Source organism: Ischnura elegans, chromosome 7, assembly GCF_921293095.1.
Source record: "Ischnura elegans chromosome 7, ioIscEleg1.1, whole genome shotgun sequence".
NCBI lineage: Eukaryota > Metazoa > Arthropoda > Insecta > Odonata > Coenagrionidae > Ischnura > Ischnura elegans.
The window spans coordinates 5,232,003-5,253,122 of NC_060252.1; the positions used below are offsets into that span (position 1 = coordinate 5,232,003).

A 21,120-nucleotide genomic window follows, 5' to 3' on the forward strand; every position below is an offset into this window, starting at 1 on the left:
AGGTTACACATACTATCAATGCAGTTTTCACATTTTCTTGCACAACTATATAGGAATATTGTTGAAATAAACTGTACTTGTAATTGCTATTCACAACTATTTGGTGCCGCTATATATGATATACTGGCCACGCTTTGCTGCACATCAATTTGCCAGAGGAGCATGACACAAGCTCCATTGTATGCTAAGGTTATAAACACTATGATATTCACCCACATCCTTTAAACTGATATCATTTTGCAAGTGTCAGTGCAAAGAGGTACATCAATCAACAACCCAAGCACACACTACATACAACATCAGGCCACATAGGTATTTAATGCACAAAACAAGTTTTCCATTTTTGTCCAAAAGAAAAGTTGCAAGAGAAACAGGAATAAAAGTTTACAAGCAAGGACCTAGGCATCTTGCAGATAATAATCTATTTATTATTTCTAGTTCAAGAAAAGTGGTGAGTTTTAAAGGATTCAGTTCAAATGGAGACAGTGCATCAGGGAATCCAAAGAAAAGACTTAAGGGAGGCAAAAACGTGGGGTAAATCTTATACATACATGCCTGTGAGAAGAGCAAGGCATACATGGGGAGGCAAAAGGGCCCCCCCTGAAATTAATGTTAGCATTTGTGCTGTCTACCGCCCACCACGTAAAGCTCTTGAAGTATCCATCTACAATTACTATCATGCTGCCTTTTTTTTAATTTAACATTAATTTTGAATATGAAATACCTATCAGAGGTTGTCCTAATTTAAAATTACTTAACCAAGCATTGCATTGATATTGCCCCCCACCTCCATCCTATGATGTACGTAATCTATGCGTATGCCTGTAGCAGGATATTTTGTCCTCCAGTAGCAGGCTGTGTGTGCACCCTGCACATACGTAGTTCATTCCACGCAATTCTAAGAAATAATCACCTCCACAGGGAAATAAGTTTCTCCATAAGCAATTCTCCTAATCTCTGCCTAGCAAGTAAGTGATTCCACAAGATAAAAAAAGTCATTCAAAAATGAGAAACAAAACATAAGAGGAGGAGCAAATCCGTGCAGGACAATATAGTATGTACCTATGTACGTATGTACTCATCATTAATCATATTTCAGGACCACTAATCAACAATTTCTTTCAAAACTTTAAAGGCACTAGTCTTTCCTTATAAAATGTAAAATAACACTTCACAAATTAACAATTATGACATGGCAAACAAGGATAATAAATACAATAGTTTTTTCACTATACATTTGTGTTCATTTCATTTTCCATCCTTGTTACAAATAAGAGGACTGGTCAGGGAATAAGAAATATATCGAAAGAAAAGTACATACGTTACTAAAATTATCCCTTCTTTACTCCTAAGACAGATGAACAAAGACTTATGCAACAGTTGGTTACTCTGAATACTATTTTAAGATCAGAATAGGTACTATAAAGCCTTCAACACATTTTAATATTGGGCAACATAAAACTTGGTTGATTCCATTAAATACTCTTGAATCACAGAAACACAATATCTCCAATAAAATTACATGTAAAACACTTCTTTGTGCTTTGAAAAAAAAATGAGATATCAAATGCCTTACCATTTATACAAGGCAATCAACAATATGTCAATGTGCAATTTTTAACTCATGACACAGTTTGTGATTAGATGTTCGGTAACATATTTAACATCATTTTTTGTATGAAAAGTTCAAGTTAAAATTGATAAAACAACATGCCTTCATGGCAATAAATGCAGTGGCAGACTATCCATGCAAAAGGCATAATATATATGTACATTGCAGAATGAAAGAGCAAATTTTGGTGAACTTATTGTGTGCACTTACTTCTAACAAAATATGAAGATGATGCATATAACCAGTAATGATAGCAATTAACAAAAACTGAATCAAGCATATAGAAACAGCAGAAAAGCTTTAATGCATAAAACCAGTAATGCGCAGGTAATGAAACAGGGTAAAGAAACTGCAACTCCAGCAATTACCCACAAAGTAAAAGACAATGCAACATAAACCCTTCCACAGTACATATCTAGACAGCAATTTCTGCCATTCCATCACTCAGCACACTTTTGCTCTCAACTATACTGGCTACTGTTCCCACTGCATTTAAAAGCCAAATGCATCCAAGACAGACGCAAACAGCCAAATAAACGTATTGACTCATAGTGGCACCGTTACTCCCATACTAAGTATATCATTTCTCTGCAGCATTAATCACAAACGATAGGCTAGAACTGGAGGAATAAACAGCACAGGCTCTTAGCAATAAGAGGATTCAAGGTGAATATGATTTAGAGCCAAATCGTAACCCCGCCAATAACGTATGTATAGCCAAATGATAAGAGCACATACATGAAACTACGAAATATGAATGTAATAATAATTTACGACAGCTTTCCACAAGACCACTCAATTTGTGCGCAAATATATATTGTTTAAGTTCAGGCACCATATTATCAGCCTAAAATGTGAGAAATTTCTCATGTCATTTATGCGTGAATTCATCTTCACACACACAGTGCTTACATGAGAGCAAATGCAGCACACGCTACTTCCTCTGCAATTAATTCAAACAAATAACTAGTAATTCTTGATAAGATTTTCAAAATGGTGTATCAAACATTGAAAAGACAAAAACCACTACTTGTACAGCAAATGTACGAAGCTCTCAAAATGAGCAAAAATTCTCCAAAATCCCAGCATAAGATTCACTTCACCTGCTTTCTGATGCCTCCAAAGGAAGCGTCATTCAATCACCATGAAAAACATGTACGGTGAAGATGACAACTTTGCTACTGCAAGCACAAATTGAACAAACTGACAGCAAGCATTAAGGCACATTTGCAGAGTAATCAAGGCAGCGTAAATCCTTATTGATTGACCAGATTCAAATCACTTTCTATAAAAGCAATATGTTCATCCACATTCGACTGATAATCTACCGCCAAAACTTGAATAGTCATAACAACCCTTCCCCTACAATAACCCTCCAGTCTTTCTATCACATAAAGTCCTCGTTAAAAACAGCAAATTTGTCATTGTAAAATAAATACGTACAGCATTCAAGGCCAGAGCCTGCAGCCATCATGTTAGCTTTCTCACGGATACATACTTCTTTTTAAGGTTATGATATATCTTTCTGCCTATGCTCTTTCAAGTTTCCTTCAATAAGGGTAGGTAGTATATACATGACATTTTACTTTCAAGTTCAATAAAACATGGTATTTTTAACATTAACAAAAATCAAAGTAAGTATCCTGAGGAACCAGGAATGGCTGAGGGGAAGACATATGACTTGGGAAATTTTCATTCACAGTTGCAAATGAAACAGAATAAGAACAATTTTATTCCATAATTGCTTCAATGGAAATTTTACAGGGGAAGACTTCTCAACAGGAATTCGGCTCTTCCCTCAGATGAAGTCATTGTATTAGCAAATTTCTAAAAATATTATGGTACAAATTGGTATAATGGAATGAGACAAACCATTTCATGATGACATTGGCATTAAATGCTGATTCCGTAAAACATTGTAATAGATAACTAAATGCCATTGAGGACTTAAATTAGTTCTTCATGGTGATGAGCCATGGATGATGACAGCAGCTGAGCAATCAAGACAGGAAGCTTTTGAAATGTGGTGCCATAGTAGAATGATGAAGATCAAATGTACAGACCATGGGAGTAATTCAGAAGTTTTAAGAAAAGTAGTGTTTTGAAAACCTTGGATGGAGCCATTTCAGTGGGCACACAATGAGATGAGAGAGCCAGTTGAAAATGATCGTTGAAGGAGAGATGAAAGGGATCATTGGCAGAGGAAGGCTGGATGGATGAGATTAATTGAGCAGGTGATGAAGAATGAGAAGAATTATGCAGTTGTTATATGATTAGCCAACAGGAGAAATGCGTCAAACCACTCTTAGGATTGATACGATGTGATGAAGAAGGGGGGATAGCAGTAGATTAGTGGGTAGAGCACTTAACTGCTGATCGAAGGGTAATGGATGAGGCTCTTGGACATCCCAAACAAAATCCTCAAATTGTGAGGTGGCCCAGGGGAAGGCCCCACCAATGCATGACATTGACAAGCCTGTCAGCCTATGTATATGCTTTAGTCTAGGGTAAACCCTCACTCATCCACTTTGGGCTGAAATGCTGAGTTGTCGAGGAGGGTAGGTATTTGGAGGGGGCAGCTGAGAGCTTTGGTCATTTGCGCCAAAGGGGAGCGAATGGAAATAAGGGTGGAGGGAAACCCAGCATTGGCGTTAGTCTGCTCACATCAAAAGGCCATCTTCATGGGATGATGGCTTACCGTTCCGACCAACGGGCAGAATGCTGCACTTTGATGGGGGCCCTCCACAAGTAGGTAACTCTAGCAGGGATCAGGCAGCCTCTGAATGGGATCAAATGAATGTGTGAGACCAAGACCCAAGCCATCACACCAACCGTATCCCCACAAATGTATTCGAGCCTTGAAGCTACGACAACATGTCATCACCAGTTGGATCAGCGTTTTAACCCACTCAGGCATTTAAAAGATTGCTTGGACTACTAAGGTTTAATGAGGTGCATTTATACGGAGTTTTATAGTTAATTAAAACTAACTTTAGAGGCTTCACTTACAACCAACTTAATGTAGGGCTGCAAACTCTGGCCTTGATCAGAACAAATTACTTCCTTTTCACATATGTATTTCATGTACGTAATTCCCAATAATAGCAGTAGCAATTAAAGTATTTTTTCAATCTCTACCCTAATTCATGGACTTCTCACTCAGATACCTATCTCCTACAGGAAATTACCAAATTCCTGTTGAGAAATTTAAAGTTTATGCCTAGCAAGAAATCTGCAGGCATTTCATTTTCTAGAAGTCTTATTTTTTTCATATTCTATTAAGGTAATTTAAGACTCATTCCAATCATACAATCAATCAAGGGACAGAAACTGGAGGTAGGAATTCAGCCTACATATGGCCAAGACTTTCCTTCAAGACAACCAAAAGACACATAAAGGCTTCTTAAATCATAAAAAGGACATCTCCACTGAACTATTTCTTAAACTTAACCCTTCCACAGACAGAATAGTTTCCCTACCAATCAACAGGATCAAGAAATCAAGATTTTGCTACATAGAGCATACAAAAACAGTTCAAAGAATACAACAGACCAAATGTACCAGAAATATTATCATTCCTGATACATTTTCACCTTGAAGTTGTCTAAAGGCCAAATTCAACCATAGCAACCGAAGAGATATCCAAATTTTGTGCAAAAGATACAATTGCTTTGGAATCAAGCAATATTTACAACACTAAATTATTTCCAGGCAGCATAATATTATATTAATTTATGGGAGACACTTACAGATTTAACAGAAAAAGTTCCTGTAGTTATATGATTCCCATAAAAAATTGGAGAAAGCACCAAAAAGTTTGCATACAATACACCTAATGTAAGACTACAATAGCATTGCTTCACATACAAATATTACAAGGAGAGATGAAAGTTTACAACTGCCAAAGCAGATGTAAATAACATCCCTCTGACATTAAAAGTCATGAGCATGGGCGGAGGTGGGAGAGGGGGACACATAATTTTTAATGCAGTCCCATTATCATTACTGTAGTTTCGTGTTGCGTTACGGAGTATGGAGATGAAGAGTAAATTTCGTACAGTAATTGTACATAGCATGTTGTTCTTAATCCCAAATATGAGAGGACCATTGGCCTTTCAGACCCATTTGGAATTGAGAAAGTTCGGCTCCCCCAGAGATAAACCTCGATCCGCCCTTGGTCACTTTTGGACTTTTTGGACAGGCTTGAAATATGCCCCAAACACACTATGAACTAAATAAAAAATAATTAAGTAAACAGTGATTGTTAATAATGAGCAATCACTCGAAAATTGATATAATATTGAGTGGAATGACTAAGACAACCCAGATAAAAATGATTTGTGCCAGAACAAAGCTAAATTAATGGAAAATTTCTTAGCTGGGGATAAAAACAACAGGAGACAATGGATATTTCATGGAAGAGATGATGGTATCTGGGGAGAAATGGCTTTGCTCCATTCATACTCTGACCCTAATTTAAAAAAAAGACCCACTATGACGGTGTGCATTACCTATACTTTGCAGAATATCAAATTCTCAACAACTTCAAGAAATTGAAGAGGATGGTGTGAAACTTGACGGGTTCGTCCAAATAGCATGCGTGCCCAGCTCCTTCAAAGATGACCAACTGACTCTTGGGAATTATCTGCAGGTTTTCCTTTGACTTTTTTGCATGCTCCACATGGTCATTGCTGCCAAAGAGGATGAGAGTGGGGACCTGGGAGAGACAACAAAGGGGACACGTGTAATTCAACGCGCTAGCACACAAGTGGAATTGGTTCTTCACGGCTCGTATATGTATGTAATGGGAGAACGTAAACATACACACCTACATACTTGCTCACACTTGGGACACTGAGTCAAAAAATCTGTGCCAGATAAAAATGCTAAATTTAAAATCTTACTTCGATGGGACAAATAGAAATTTATCATTTAAAGCAATGAAATTGAATCAACATCATCATAAGTCAACATTCCGAAGATGCTGCTCTCGACCCAATTGTCCCATTCAACCATTTGTGGAACACTTGCATATATGTATGACTCTTCTGATTCTATGAGAGAAAGTCCTCTTTTCTTCAACAAAGAACGAGTGTCTCTATCCTACAGAAGGTTTTCATAACCGTGCAAAGTAACCCCAAAGTAATATTGAGAAGAAAGTGGACAACTGCTCAAAGCGATTTGAAGACGATGCCACATCTACCAACATATTTGGGCTACTGAGAACATTTCCATGTAAGTGAAGTACTTTGTCGAATGAAATTCCCTCGGGTGTGCGCGGGGGTAAGCATATCTCCCGCAAGACGTTTCTTTAACCTGGATCCGCCCAAAATATTTTTTTTGAGATTAATAATTCATATTATAGGGGAATGGTAAGAGTCTCATTTTTACTACATTCTGAAAATATTACGTTGATCGGTTGTGTAGTTTCCGAGATACAGGCTGTGACATTAATGTCACATTGGGCGGATCTGTTGTCTTTTGGTGCAAGGTAATATTTCCCTAGAAAAAGCAAATATTTTTCGCATTTGAGCTGCACTGTTCATTTAAATGATAAAAAAAGCACTAGAAAAACATATTATTAATTACGTACACTATTTTCAAGCTTTTGCTTAAATTTAAAGTAAATTGTTTAAAAATTTAGCAATAATTTTCAGAGTTCCATTGCCTGCGATTCATAAATTTTTCGATGTAAATTGTGATTTTTTAACATGTACAAATTTTTTGGATTATTTCAATGTTATTTCACAAATGTGGGGTATATTTAAATTTATACTGTTTATATTATAAACTTGTCAAATACACATCAAGAAAAATTATTTTAAATTTATGCAAAGTTTTCGGCAGAAGTGTTATGAATTTACAGAACCTTGAATTCACACAATCAATGGATTTGTTGAAGGTACATTTAAATAATATTTTTACATGGCTAATAAGTAAAACAGTGAAAATGCATTTCTCAATTTTGGAAAATACATATAATAAATATACATGTTTGAAAAATATTCTCACAACACATAAGAGTGTAATACAGTATAAAATTGAATGAAATTTGAATCACTTTGTTTCATATAAACTAAAGATTGATTTAGAGTTCAATGCCGGCGTATACCTACCATTTTGAGTGGTAAGTAGTAATGCAATATTTGTCCATATTACATGCATCGCATGCAGTGCATTTGACGGAAGCGCAATATTCTCCAGCACGGCGACGCAATCTTTTGTTATAGTAAAACAGAGACTGATTGATCATTAGCATCGTAACATATTTCACTGTCTGCCTCAGTTGAAAATGAAGTAGTACGGAGGCTATACTTGGCTTTGCATCGATGTATGGTCAGTTAAGTTTGCACTATTACACGCCTGATCTCTAATTGTGACATGCAATGACCGGATTTCGCTCGTGAACAGATTGTGAACAGCTTCAGATTGTGAACAGCTACATCCAAAAGCCAAGGAAAAATATTCCACCACCACCACCAAAACTGATTGTCTTCCGCCGAATGAATTGCATGCAAGAATGGATACCAAAATACGCATTCATACTCCTGCCAAAAGAGAGTTTTCTCAGTGGGAAAAATCCCCCTGAAACGTTCTTTCAATTTAGTGATCTACGGCGAAGCTCCCACAATTTGTCTATTATGTCGGGCATCGTATTGTCTGCACAGTGAAGGTATCTACTCATCACAAAGAACCTCTTCCTTTGCTAGGCTACGGTAACCATTGAGTTGTGAGCACCCCCAGAATCTTCCCAGGAGCATCGCTTGGATGGAATCCAGTTACAACCTCATAACAGTAAAATTCCAATGAAAATTTTCCTATCCTCTTTACTGATACTAGAAGATGAAAAAACAATAGAAGTAGTATAATTATCTAATTCTGCCATGAGAAAAAATAATGTCATCCGAAAAAACTATTAAAAAAATTTCTACACTTAATTTTTCCCTCTATTCAGGAAGATCTGTTTCGGGGAATAACCTATTTCTTACTAAATGACCTTCTTGTCGCAAATTGGCAGCTTCTTTTTTTCTTTTTGCTATTGGAGAAGTGATGTAAGCTTCGTTGACTTCGAATCCTTTTCCTTACATCTAACTGGTACCGAAATTCTTCCGGACTTCTCTTGAAATTCATTAGTATTATCATTATCAAGCTGCAAAACAAGCTCCACTCTTGCCCGAAGTTGTCTTCCCCTTAAATTTTCCACAAGTCCACCAGCCTGATCATCTGCTATGTCCTCATCAGTGACAATTGCTGCTTCTGGTGGCTCAAGGTATATTGTACTTCGTCAAAGTCTTCGTTTTCCGGAAGTTTTTTGGCTTCACACAGTGCAATATCTCTGAGCTATCGATATCCCTAATATTAAAAATTTTAATCCAGAAGTAATTACCGGAATAAAAGTAAATAAATGCAAATTTATCGATTAATTGATAAATAATAAATCTTTTGGAGGGAATACGAAAAAACGTTGAAAATGCAATAAATTCTAACTAGAGCATAAAATTCGAAAATTTGAAGATTTGCATAGGGATCCGCCCAATGTGACATTTATGTCACAGTAACATTTATCAGAGTATATTTCAGAAATGGAAAGCAATACCAAACATATTTATGTATTATTAATAATTTTGTATCATTATGTTGACACATACCAAAAATTGACCCTGTAGCGCATATAGTTAATGAAAAAATTAAATATTTACACAAAGTGAACGTCCATTTTTAGTGTCTAGGGAAGGCACCTAAGTACCAGAGGTACTTAAAGGATAGGTCTTCACTCTCACTTGACAATTCTTACCTTGAATTGAAGCACTTAGCTTCCTCTTTCTCATAAGGTATAAAACACTACAATATACCGTGCCCGAACGATGCAAGAGCCATTACAGTGGAGCGATACAGGGTGTGACATTTTTGTTACATTGGGCGGATCCAGGTCAACTTGTCATTTAAGTTGTGAGCCAGGTGATGTCGTAATGCAAACAACCAATAGTCGGGTGTTCATAAAGGCATTGTTAACAATGCAAGTTAGAAGTTGAAATAAAAAATAACTGGGTTAAAAAGATCTGGATATGTATTTTCATGGAGACCTTATGAAACTACATGCAGCACACTGCAATATACTTTATAGATATACCTCGTGCACCCTAATATTCTATTTTGGGAACATGAAAGTGATGTTTCACAGTACATACATACCGTATTTGCACGAATCTAAGACGAACACGATTCTAAGACTTTGGAACCCCCCTTTTTTGGAACTCCACTATGGGGAAAAAATTTTTCTAGGGGAAAACGTTCGATGCGGGGATGTTTGGCTAGGTTGCCTATGTCCCAGGAACCGCAGGATTTTTGGCGCATAATTACAGGAATAATGGTACTTTATCGAGACACTTAGGTTTTATTGTTGATTCAACTAATAGTTTCTTCGGAGGGGCCATGGTCTGAAGACGAATAAAATTAAACTAGTGAAAATGAAACCTGACTTAATTAAACCCACACGGAAAACACTCGGTGGTATGAAGGCAAGCCACCCTGGAAAGTACGGAACCACTCATACGAGCTATGCTATCGCATTCGGCGTACGCAGAGCATACTGCAGAGGGTGAAGCATGACCATATGACTGCGCCATGAAATTTTTTGTCCCAAAGATACCCATTCTTTTCTAATTAGCCTAGCACCAGATGGGCAGATGAATTCGGATTGTTAGTAGGGAGGAACAAAATATCCTGAGGAGATATCCCTTCGTCACTAACTCTGACAAGTGAGACTTATGGTATAGCTCGTAAATTGACAACTGATAATAACCTGATATCCTGTTTTCAGAAAAAAATGCCGCATTAACTGCCGAGAAGCTCAGCTACGAGGATATAGAGTTTCCCCAAAAATCACAATCGTATTTTTCCAGCTAGTTCCTTACTTAAAAATACTTAAATAACGTTAGAAATACGTCGTGTTTGGTCTCGTTCTTTTTTGAATTACGAGCACATTGCAAATATTTCAGCCTAATAAAAGTATAACACCAATTACCGAAATTCATTGTTAGACACCTTTTGAGCTATAGGTGATTCATGCACCGGTTGACCTCCAGAAACTGGGAACTTTGAAGCAGGTAGGCTGAAAAAGGTCAGTGGGTGAGAAAAGGGGGGGCGTGAAACGCGTTTCTATTGTTCTCGTGTAACTTGATATTTTTTTCGAAGCTAAGGTCTTCGTAATACGATCCCTGCGCGGGCTGGGACCTTTTGTTTGATTTTGGAGAAGAGGAAAGCTTCAGAGGGGGGGAGGCGAGTGCTGAATGGAGGGGGATAGTGGATCTTGGGAAATGCACTTATGTTACTATCCCGCAGCTTTGAGCTTCTCCCAATGGTAGTTTCATTTCGTGGGGAAGATTTCATCTATGTGCCTGTCGTTATTAGCCATAAATGACACATTGTATTTATTTCGTCTCATTTTCGTCAAAAGATGGATGTGGGAAAATTATACGTCGAGACCACGGTCTTCAAAAGATCAATGCGGGAAAACGATACTTCGGAGATACGAGAAAAAATTACATTGCCTATATAGAACTTTATTTGGGACCAGGAACAGCGAACGATGAATGCGGGAAAATGATCAATACGGGTACGATAGATCGGGGTTCCACTGAATAACTTTTCTTTTGAAAGCGGCAGTGTAATATCTTCTTTTCTCTGCCATCATAATACTCTGAAAGGCACAGAATCACAACTGAATCGATCTCTCTAATCAGAGGCAAAGCATGTTGCCTTCTTACTGTTGCTCTGAGAAAAATTCAACGACTTTGTAGCAGTTTATTCTGCGACGGCATTGAGGCTTTAATGTTACAATTTAGGTAAATTGTAACCAATCACACGAACATTTTGTGAGTTGATCGAGCTTAAACTTGAATGGAGCCGAACCCAGGGTAAAGCAGGCAACCTCGCGGACACAGCAGAGGTGCACGATCGGCACGCACCGAATCTTTGCCTGCTGCCCAAAAATGGAAAATGTTTTTTTTTTACTTGAACGCAAAATATATATGCTAAATTACTGTTAAGCTATTTTTGACGTTGATTTTTCGTTGTATAGCGATCAGGTGGCAAACTCAGGTATCCATAATTTTTCTGACGTCAATTATGCAACCCGATTGACGTTGAGAATTTTGCATCCGATTGTAAGACGAACCCTCTTTTCTGCAGGAGTTAGGAGGGAAAAAAACCTCGTCTTAGATTCGTGCAAATACGGTATTTAAACTCGTAGAGAGATAAAAATTACTCATCTTAAATTATTGAAGATTTTTAGAGAAAAGGTCAATATGACTTGTTGCATAAAAAAAGCAAAAACTTTTACACTGGACGGTAAAGGAAGAAGTAAAATGAGAGTGATACCAAGCAAAATGGAAAGGAGATACAGTAGACTCTCGTTATTACGACGTTCTCGGGACCGAAAACCAGAGGTCCGTCACAACAAAGTTCGTATGAACGTTTCTTTTAGGAATCGTCGGAAAAAACCGTATGTGATAAACGTGATTAAATTGCACGGAATGTATATAAACAGGAAAATTCTTTTCAGTTTCGGCATGCGGCATCACGTAATCGAGGGTTGATATCTTCCCGAGTACAGTAAGTCCGATTTACGAACTAGATGCTTTCCAAGACCTTGTTCCTAAGTTGATAAACCTACGTCCTGCCGCCGAGAGTTGTCCGATGACAGGCAGAATAGTCTAGGTCAGGGCAGCGCTGCCTCGTAAGAAAGTGAAACGCCTACAAAGGGCTCCGTGAAGAAAGGAGACAGAAAGGACAACGAGTGTGAAGGACCCAGTGGAAGAATCACTTGTTTTGGGGATTCGAAGAAAGGGCAAGTTTTAGTTGATCAGGCTTATTTCGCTGCTCTGTATGCATTTGACAACATTGTATGACTAAGCGATGGTGTGAGGTGCGTTTGGGGGACAGCAATTGGCTGCAAACCGTACTGGCGCAGGGTTATCCGCACCTCCTATTGTGCCGTCATCGGACAACTCTCACTGGCCGGACTGTATATAAGGCACCGAGGAGTATGGTTATCCTGCGGAATGAAACACTTCATAACAATTGTGCGCTAACTCATGATTGTGGCGAACTGATCTAGCTGGACGTGCAATGCAGCCGGAACAAAAAAAAAAAAAAAAAAAAAAAAAAAATCGCTCTCCGCGGCAAGGAACAACGCTGAACAGTTCCTAACTTCACACCGGATTCAATGATACTTTGTTCAGATTATGCCCGGAGTACAATTTCCTCTACGCCGCACCGCGTAGCAACAGCCAAATCAAAAGGTGCCAAATTCGAAATTTGAAATATTTGAAAGCTGGCATCTCTGAAAATTCGTACATCAAATGTGTGTAGGAAGAGAACTAACTGTACATCAAATTTACGAGCTGTAATGAGTCTGTCACCATGGTTCCCCAGGATTGAAGATTATTATATGATGCTGCGTGTATGGTGAAGAAAGAACCATAAATGACGCTCTTGGTCACAGTACACGAGGAGAACTTAAATGTGGCGTGATTATTAAAACTTAACGTAGTGAATATCCATTTAAATGCCATAGCTTATGCTTGGAACTTCGTAATAAAGTGCATTTTGTAACTGCCGGGACCGGGACTGAGGTTCATAATTTCGTAAAAAAATATTTTTGTGATTAACGTTTCTTTTCCTATAGCTTGAATAGGCCTTTTCGTCGTGCCCAACAATTTGCTTCGTAAAAATGATAACTTCGTAATAACGTTGTTCGTATTACTGAGAGTCTACAGTATTTGGGGATAAAGAAATAAGGGAAAGATGGGAAGAATATACGGAAGAACTGAATAAGTCAAGCCAGATTAATTGGTTAAAGATATGTATGCATTGAGTTGGAGATAACAGAAGATGAGAGAGGCCCTAGAATTTTGAAGTCCGACATATCAGCAGCAATGAAGAACATGAAGAATAGAAAAGCAATAAGTATTGATGGCTTCCTATTAAATTATTTGAGTGCTTAGAAGAAGAAGGTCAAAAAGAGGTAGTGGAGTTAGGTAACAAAATAAATGATGGAAGCATCTGGCCAGAGGACTTTATAAAGACAATTCTGAAACCATTTCCAAAGAGGGCACGCACTGGAAAGAGGGAGGAACACCGAATTAGGTATATGTGTGATTTTGCATGCATCTAAGATATTGTTGTGAGTCCTGAATCTGAGACTCCAAAGAATAATGGGAGAGAATGTAGGTGAGGAGCAGTTTGGCTTCAGGAGAGAGGGGGGCACCAAAGAAGCTATTGCACTGTGCTAAGAACAATTGGTGAAAGTTAGGGAGTAAAAGATGGTGGAAATGTGAATGTTGTGATCAATGGGGAAAAATAGAGCAAGTTGGAGGGTAAACATACTAAGGAAGCGTGCTGACTCAAGAGTCGATGAGAAAGAGAGACAGATAAAGACAAGAATAGCAACGGGAGAGGTAGCGTTTAATGAGAAGAGCGTGAAGCAGCATGAACTTGCTATGCGTGGAGTGTTGTCTTGCATGGATGCGAAACGTGGACCTAGGGAAGAAGAGAGAGGGAAATGCTTTTGAGATGTGGGTGTGGAGAGAGAGCGAGATTGAAGTGGGTGGATGAAGAGAGGAAGGAATGAGGAGGTGATGGATGAAGAGTTTGGGAGGAAAGAACATCATTGAGAACTGTAATGAGGAGGAAGGAGGATTGGATAGGGCGTATTTTAAGAGGGAAGGGGATTTACAATACAGAAGTGGAGAGAGGGAACAGTGGGAGGGGAAAAGAGAAGGGGAAGAAGAAGGCTGGGATTGGTAACATAATGCTGCCATCAATTATTCTTATTCATGCAGAAGACAAAACATTAGCCAGGAAAAATTTAGAATTTGGCCTTAATTTCAAAAATCATGCTCACCCTTGATCACAATTTTCCCTTTTTTATTTATATATCCTTCCCTTGAATTCAATGACAGTGTTAAACCAGAGCGAATAAATGAAAAATAACAAGAATTACGTACAGAGAAGTACAAATAAAATACTTACTTGAACAGTTTCTAAAGTTGCCTTAGTGACCTTTTCCGTAGCTACGGGGGCAACGGGAAGGAATCCGCTGAACTTGTCAGCGTGGCTTGCCAAAAACGGTATGGAGTATGATCCACTCATCGATGGAGAGACAATGACAGGCGTGAGCAATCCCAATGCAGAGCACAACTCAAAGAGAAATGAGCTGCGATTCCCAGAATAAGAAGTTTTAGTCTCTCCAAAACCTGGAAAGGAGTCAAAACATTTCACTTCAGCCTACACCATCCAAAGCCAAATTCAAAAGCAATGCAAAACAAGGATGCTTTTTTTGAAGAGTAAAACTTCACTCTTTTCCCTTGGACTACAATCTTGTCACAGTGGAAAGGCTTGCACGTTTCCATGACTCCTAGAGTTCCATTGGAAGCTTTAGTAGTAAACGGGATGATGGATAAGTATGTGGTAGGTATAGATCAGGTATGCAATAGAATTCTGTTAGTAGAAAACCAGACACAATCCACCAGCCTTGTGGTGGTTCAAGTTAGCATAAATACTTGCTATCATAGGGAGGGAGAAGTACATGCATGAGGTGTAGGAACAGCTCAAGGAAATAAGTAGAGAAAGCCCAAGTAAGAAAAATCTAGTAGTAGTGTGGGACTGGTACGCCTCCATTGGGAAAGGGAGGGATGGAAACAACATAGGAGACTTTGGATTAGGAATACGGAACGATAAGGGAGAGAAAGCGGCAAAATTTTGCAGGAAAAACAAGTTATTCATAACGAACACTTGGTTCATTCATCATGTATGGCGAAGGTACAGATGGAAAAGTCCAGGGTAGATTGGCAGATATCAGATAGACTTATCATGGTTAAATAGAGGTTTAGGAAAGGTATGAAAAACTCGCACAGCTTTCCTGCAGTGGATGCGGATTCAAACCTAGTTTTAATGAATCCAATGCAAGATTCGAAAGACTGAGGATTATCAGTACATATATCAAGGGAATGGAAAATAGAAGCTCTGAAGGGGACTACGTAAAGAGGATTACAGGGACTAGCATAGAATAGCATCCAGGAGATCAGTGAAAGGTAAACAACAGAGGCTAGATGGGATTAGATTAAAACTGGAATACTCAAGTCGGCCTCAATAGAAATGCGTACTCATGGCTTGTGTTTGTTTTTCGAAGATTTTAAGCAAGATTACGTTCAAATTTAGAGAACAATGTCATTTATAAACTATGACAATTTTTCCGATGAACAAAAGTTTCAAAGGTGGTGATAATTACTCAACAAGTAAAAAAAATATTCAGTCTCCTACCCCCACTTTCCTATTCTAATATTTGCAGAAAAGAAATTGAAATTTGAGAAAAAGTTATGATACAGGATGATACAAATAATAATTAAAAAATCAGCATTATCTTGCTCACCACACATTGAAAGTTGGTTTTATTAAAAATAAAATAGTGACAAAAATTATCCCTCTTCCTTTACAGTAAAATCTCTTTTTTCACTGAAAAGAAGAATGGGTCAATATTTATTCTGTCTGCCTGGGCTGCAATACAGTATTAATCACTTTAAGACTTTGGAAATCATAAGACCACATTACAGGTGCTGTTGTTCCCAATGTCCCACTTGGAGGACAATCTGCATCTCTAGAACCATTACTGCTGCAGAAGTCAGACACAACTCAAAATATTGCAAAAATATAGCTGTTTCTAAAAATTTAAGTTTCAAAATTTTAGGATCAAAATCCATAATGCGGAAGCGAAAAGCCCTGCAGGTGCCTCAGGCACGGCCAGCCAACGTCACTAGAACCTGAAATTTTTTTATAATTTTTTTTCTCACTATTTCGCACATTTTGAGATCGCAAATTTGTAAATTGGATCATTTTGAAAAAATAGCACTGGCTTAATACCACACTTTTCAATGCCTTGCATAGATTCATCAACTTACGAATAAAGTCTTGGAACTCGTCTTGTTCTCGTGTCGAGGATTTACTGAATTTGTTTATACTTCAATCAAGCATATCATACACATGACTCTGAAGCTATTCCGCAGTGTGACTGCAAGTACCACAGATTGAAGAGACAAGGAACATTGGCAAGGTGTGTCTTTTAGCGATGCTCCCCAAATGAAATGCTCTCACAAAGTTCGTTATTAGAAACCTCAGGTTTTCCGGTCCCGTGAACTTCGTAATAACGAGAGTTTACTGTATTCATTATACACTTTGTGCCACTACGTATACTTAACGTGACCAGAGAATTACCAACAAATAGATTCTGTTCTAGCACTGATTGAAAACAAGCCATCTGATTATAGTTCTTCCTAATTAGCTAAAAAATTATAATTCATCATTTTGGAACGCTGGAGAATTCATAGCGTTGCTATATTGGAAAAAGTAATATGAAATTGAGTTTTTTTTACACAGTATGACTTAGTTAAATTTGATTCATTCACGTATTTAACCTCTAACATAGGTGAATTATTGCATTCATTTAGAAAATACTTAAAAATTCAAAATTTGAATGTTATAAACATAATCTAAATCATTGAGAGCACACTCTCAAATTACAGTACACTCCCGTTTTTCGTAATGGGCTAATTAACGATGGGGAGAGACGGCACGATTAATCGGAAAACACAGATAACCCAAACTTTTACTTTTATGTCTTGCAATGTTATTAATTTACCTAAAACAAACAATATATCATTATTTATGCAGTTGTCCTGTTATTTTAGAGTGCTTCCCGGACTCAATGAGAGCTTTCTTCGCCAGTTCGCGATCTTTTTAGTGGTGATAGCATGGTTGTACTTGTATTATTAATGCTCCATGTAAGGCCTGATTTCGAAAACCATACATCCGTGGCTGCGTGATCACGGATACAGTAAAGTGGTTTACACAAATGCTTCAGGAGCACGGTGCTCCCATCAATGCAGCCAGCGCACCATCACTTCCATTTTACGAAAGGGGGATTCTAACGGAAATAAAAAGCCCAGTGTATCCACGCATTAATGCAGTAATTCCCATGATTTTGTTTTTTTATAAAGATCGCAGAAAAAACTGAGCGAGAGTGACAATCATGCACGGATAATCCACAACCCGGATAAACAGCAGCCGGATAAACGGGAGTGTGCTGTACACCAGAAGCAAATGGGAGCTTAAGTACCCATTATCAAAAGAAGCAGAATAAGTTTAGTTACCACATGTGAAAACAGAAATCTCTGTGACCTGTTCCCAACGTTCAGCTAGCAAAACACAGAGATGCCCATGATTGGTACACAATGCATTAACCCTTCCCCTACAAATGACGAAATGTGCAGCAGGACGTTTGTTGACTCGGGAGACGAAAGCCGAAAATTTTCATCACAGATTTTTCTACGCAAGCAATTGATTGCCGAAAATCTACGTTTCCTTGCTCTAGCCATTTTATGATGGTCAAGGGTTCGGGAAGTCTTAGTTTCGCAGCCATAGTTCCGGCAAACATTTAGTTAAACCTGATAAAATAATTGTGCCAGATGTAGAAAAATTTATGTGAGCCTTGACCTTTATCCAGGCTAAAAATAGCATTCAGTATTGAAAGATAACCTGTTCCCTTCACGGTACAGATGCAGGTAACTTTTTTGAGACAAATTTAAGAAAAAAAGTGTCTTATATGCCATCAAACACGGTAATGCTTCACAAAGCTTGAAAACAAATGCTCTCTGTAAATCTAAACTAGATGCAATCTTTCGGCATGGCTTTATCAGAATACTCAAGGAACATACCAGGGAGATCAACAGCGACGACTCTGTGGCCCAGGGCACCCATCAAGTACATTGTTCCCAGATCTTCCCACGTTTTGGAGGAAAATCTCTGTCCATGAAGCAAGAGTATTGATTGCCCAGTGGTTGAGACTCCTTCAGGACACTGCGCTTCCCGGTAATGCACATCAATTGACTGCTCAAAAGAAAACATGCAAAATTTACTTAAATATCCCAACCAAAAAAGATAATATAGTGATATAGAAAATTGCCACATGAAGCAGAGTACTTAAAGAGTAAACAGTATATGATTTATTAGACATTTCAGCTATGGATTCATTTGCAATTTGTTTTGTCGTTAATCGCAATAGAGTTAAAATAAGGAGGCTTGTATATTATGGTTCCTGATCCATTGCTTACTACTTGAGCATTTCATATCAAAATTCGACAGCCTTAAACCCTTTGCAGGTATGTTGAAGCAGTTACAAACTCCTGGAGAGCAGATAAGGTGTCCTGTATTCTTTTCAATTCAGTCAGTCGAATGGTTTGAAAATTGCATATTTGTTATATCCAAAAACAATAATAACATATGTAGAAGTGGAGAGGCCTGGTTTAGAAAATGTAGGATTGATATAACCTTTTTCCTAAACATACTAAGGATATAAACACAAGTACCTGCACCAAAGATTCTCAGATAAGAGAATCTCTTCTTAATTTATTCAATTCTCTATAATTCCCAATTGGTATTATTAATATTTCATTTCATTTATTTACAGGATAACCCATTCACCATATTCTTACATATGATTTCAAAGTTGATAGACAATAGAAAACAATGAACACAAAATAAACACATAAAAAATTAATTTAAAAAATCAATACAAAATTGCACATCAATGAATTAAATATGCAGGAAGATACAATTCTATAAAATTTAAGGTATAAACATGTTCTCGTAGTAGAATTTTTACATTGTGCTCATCTTTGCCACAAGTGACTTTTAAATCTAGATAGAGACATAGAGAAACCATTTCTCTTTGGCCGAGTTCATTAATATTCCTCATCATTCTGGATAGCGGGGAGTTAAATGTATAATTTGTTCTGTGATAATTAATAACAAATGGGTGTGGATTTCTAGAACTATGTGGTAGGGTGCATTAAAATTTACTAAAGAAAGAAGAAAGGAACAATCAATATAATAATAAATAATTTTGTAAAGGAATAGGGCATCGATGGAAGAACGTCTGTCAGATACGGGATTCAGATTTAAAAGGGATAGATGATATGAAATATTGTAATCGGACTGTGATATTCCTAATTTGTAATTAATAAATTCGAGAAATTTAATTTGGACACGTTCAAGCCGGATTGAGGACATATTATTTCATGTGGCTTCAACGTTATTTTCTACCCTTGGCTACTCAACAGCCAGATTGAGCACCCTTATGATTATATTTACTGCGAGATTTATCCATGTATGCACCATGAAGAAAAGCTTTGGGAGGACGTACTGAATGATATCAACACCCATTTAGGAGTTGAGCGAATCATTATTGCTAAAAATTATGGTTATTTTTCTCAAATTCTTGATAAAACAATGAATATGTGATTATATGATGCGTTTGTTGGAAGTCAGGACAAGGCTTTTCAAGAAGGGGCTTTCTGCAAAGTGTGACATAGTATTCGTCAAATGAAGTCATGATACTTGATTGATTGCAAGGAAGAAAACACTACCCCCATTAAGTGAAGGGGCAGATTACAAGGGCTCGACGGCCTGATAGATTAACACGTTTTACAGCATGCATTGCAAGCGCAGTTCAATGACAGTATTTCTTCGAGGGAGCTTAACGGGAACCACCACAACAAGGATTGAACGCCGGGCGCATAAGAACAGTTATGATAAATTGCCGAGGTAATTCACACGAAAGATGAGGATTAAAAGAAACATCACTTACCAAAACATTGACTCTCAGGGATTTTATAATAACCTTTTCCTTTATCCCCAAGACCTCTTCCGGCAAAGAATACTCATAAAAATTTACTTTTCTCCAATTCACTTCCTCAGCCGAGATGTCCTGTAAGCAAAGTACAAAGTGTGTAACTCAGCATAACCTAACACCATGGAAGAAGAACCTCCCCCTTCTTCCATGCTAACGATTTACACCATTGCATTTACCTTGGCCATGTCTATGTCCGAAGACTTAACTATCCCTGACACTGTTAGCCAAGTCACGACCACAACGAATCCAATCAGCATACACAATTTGATCCATAAATCTGAAGCCCTCATGCGTGGATTTTAAATAATAAAAAGAATATCAAAGAAGCTGTACTTCGTTTTGGAACTGAAGACCACTATAACTTACTCGAACACATTGATATATAAAGAATAATGTTTTAAAAAATCTTACTACCACGTATCATGCATAGAAAGATCGTTCATTTTTTTCCAAACAAACAAAATCGGATGCAATCTTCACAACTGCGGAGCACACCTCTCGTGCATCGTCTAATGCAAACCAATGCAAACGATCGTGAATGAGTCCTTATCACGGCCAGTTCAAAGGCATGGGCATTCTTAAACAAGGCAATTGCAGTCTCATGACATAAGCTTTTAGAATCCGATGAATTTATTGAATGTCAACAGAGTAACAACACAGCGGCAATTTAGAGCTCTCGTATTTAACTGTTATTTACGTCCACCGCATAGCGCTTCCTGCCCTTCCGTAAAAGTAAACAAATATGAGAATTTTCGCGGTC

At 37.8% G+C, this 21,120-nt stretch overlaps 1 protein-coding gene across 2 annotated transcripts; it reads right to left on the bottom strand.

Annotated features, from left to right (window-relative positions):
* Positions 1–72: 72 nt before the first annotated feature.
* LOC124162292 (protein ABHD14B-like) lies at positions 73–21,074 on the bottom strand. Of its 2 annotated transcripts, XM_046538780.1 has the most exons (6): positions 20,778–21,074; positions 20,537–20,637; positions 20,316–20,435; positions 18,385–18,556; positions 14,648–14,871; positions 73–6,329 (listed from the first exon to the last, which is right to left on the bottom strand). In XM_046538780.1, the coding sequence occupies exons 1-6, from the start codon at positions 20,782–20,784 to the stop codon at positions 6,141–6,143; spliced, it is 813 nt and encodes a 270-aa protein (XP_046394736.1). In that variant the 5' UTR covers positions 20,785–21,074; the 3' UTR covers positions 73–6,140. The 2 variants fall into 2 exon arrangements, with proteins under 2 accessions (XP_046394736.1, XP_046394735.1); XM_046538779.1 differs by having other exon boundaries at positions 20,537–21,074.
* Positions 21,075–21,120: the final 46 nt, after the last annotated feature.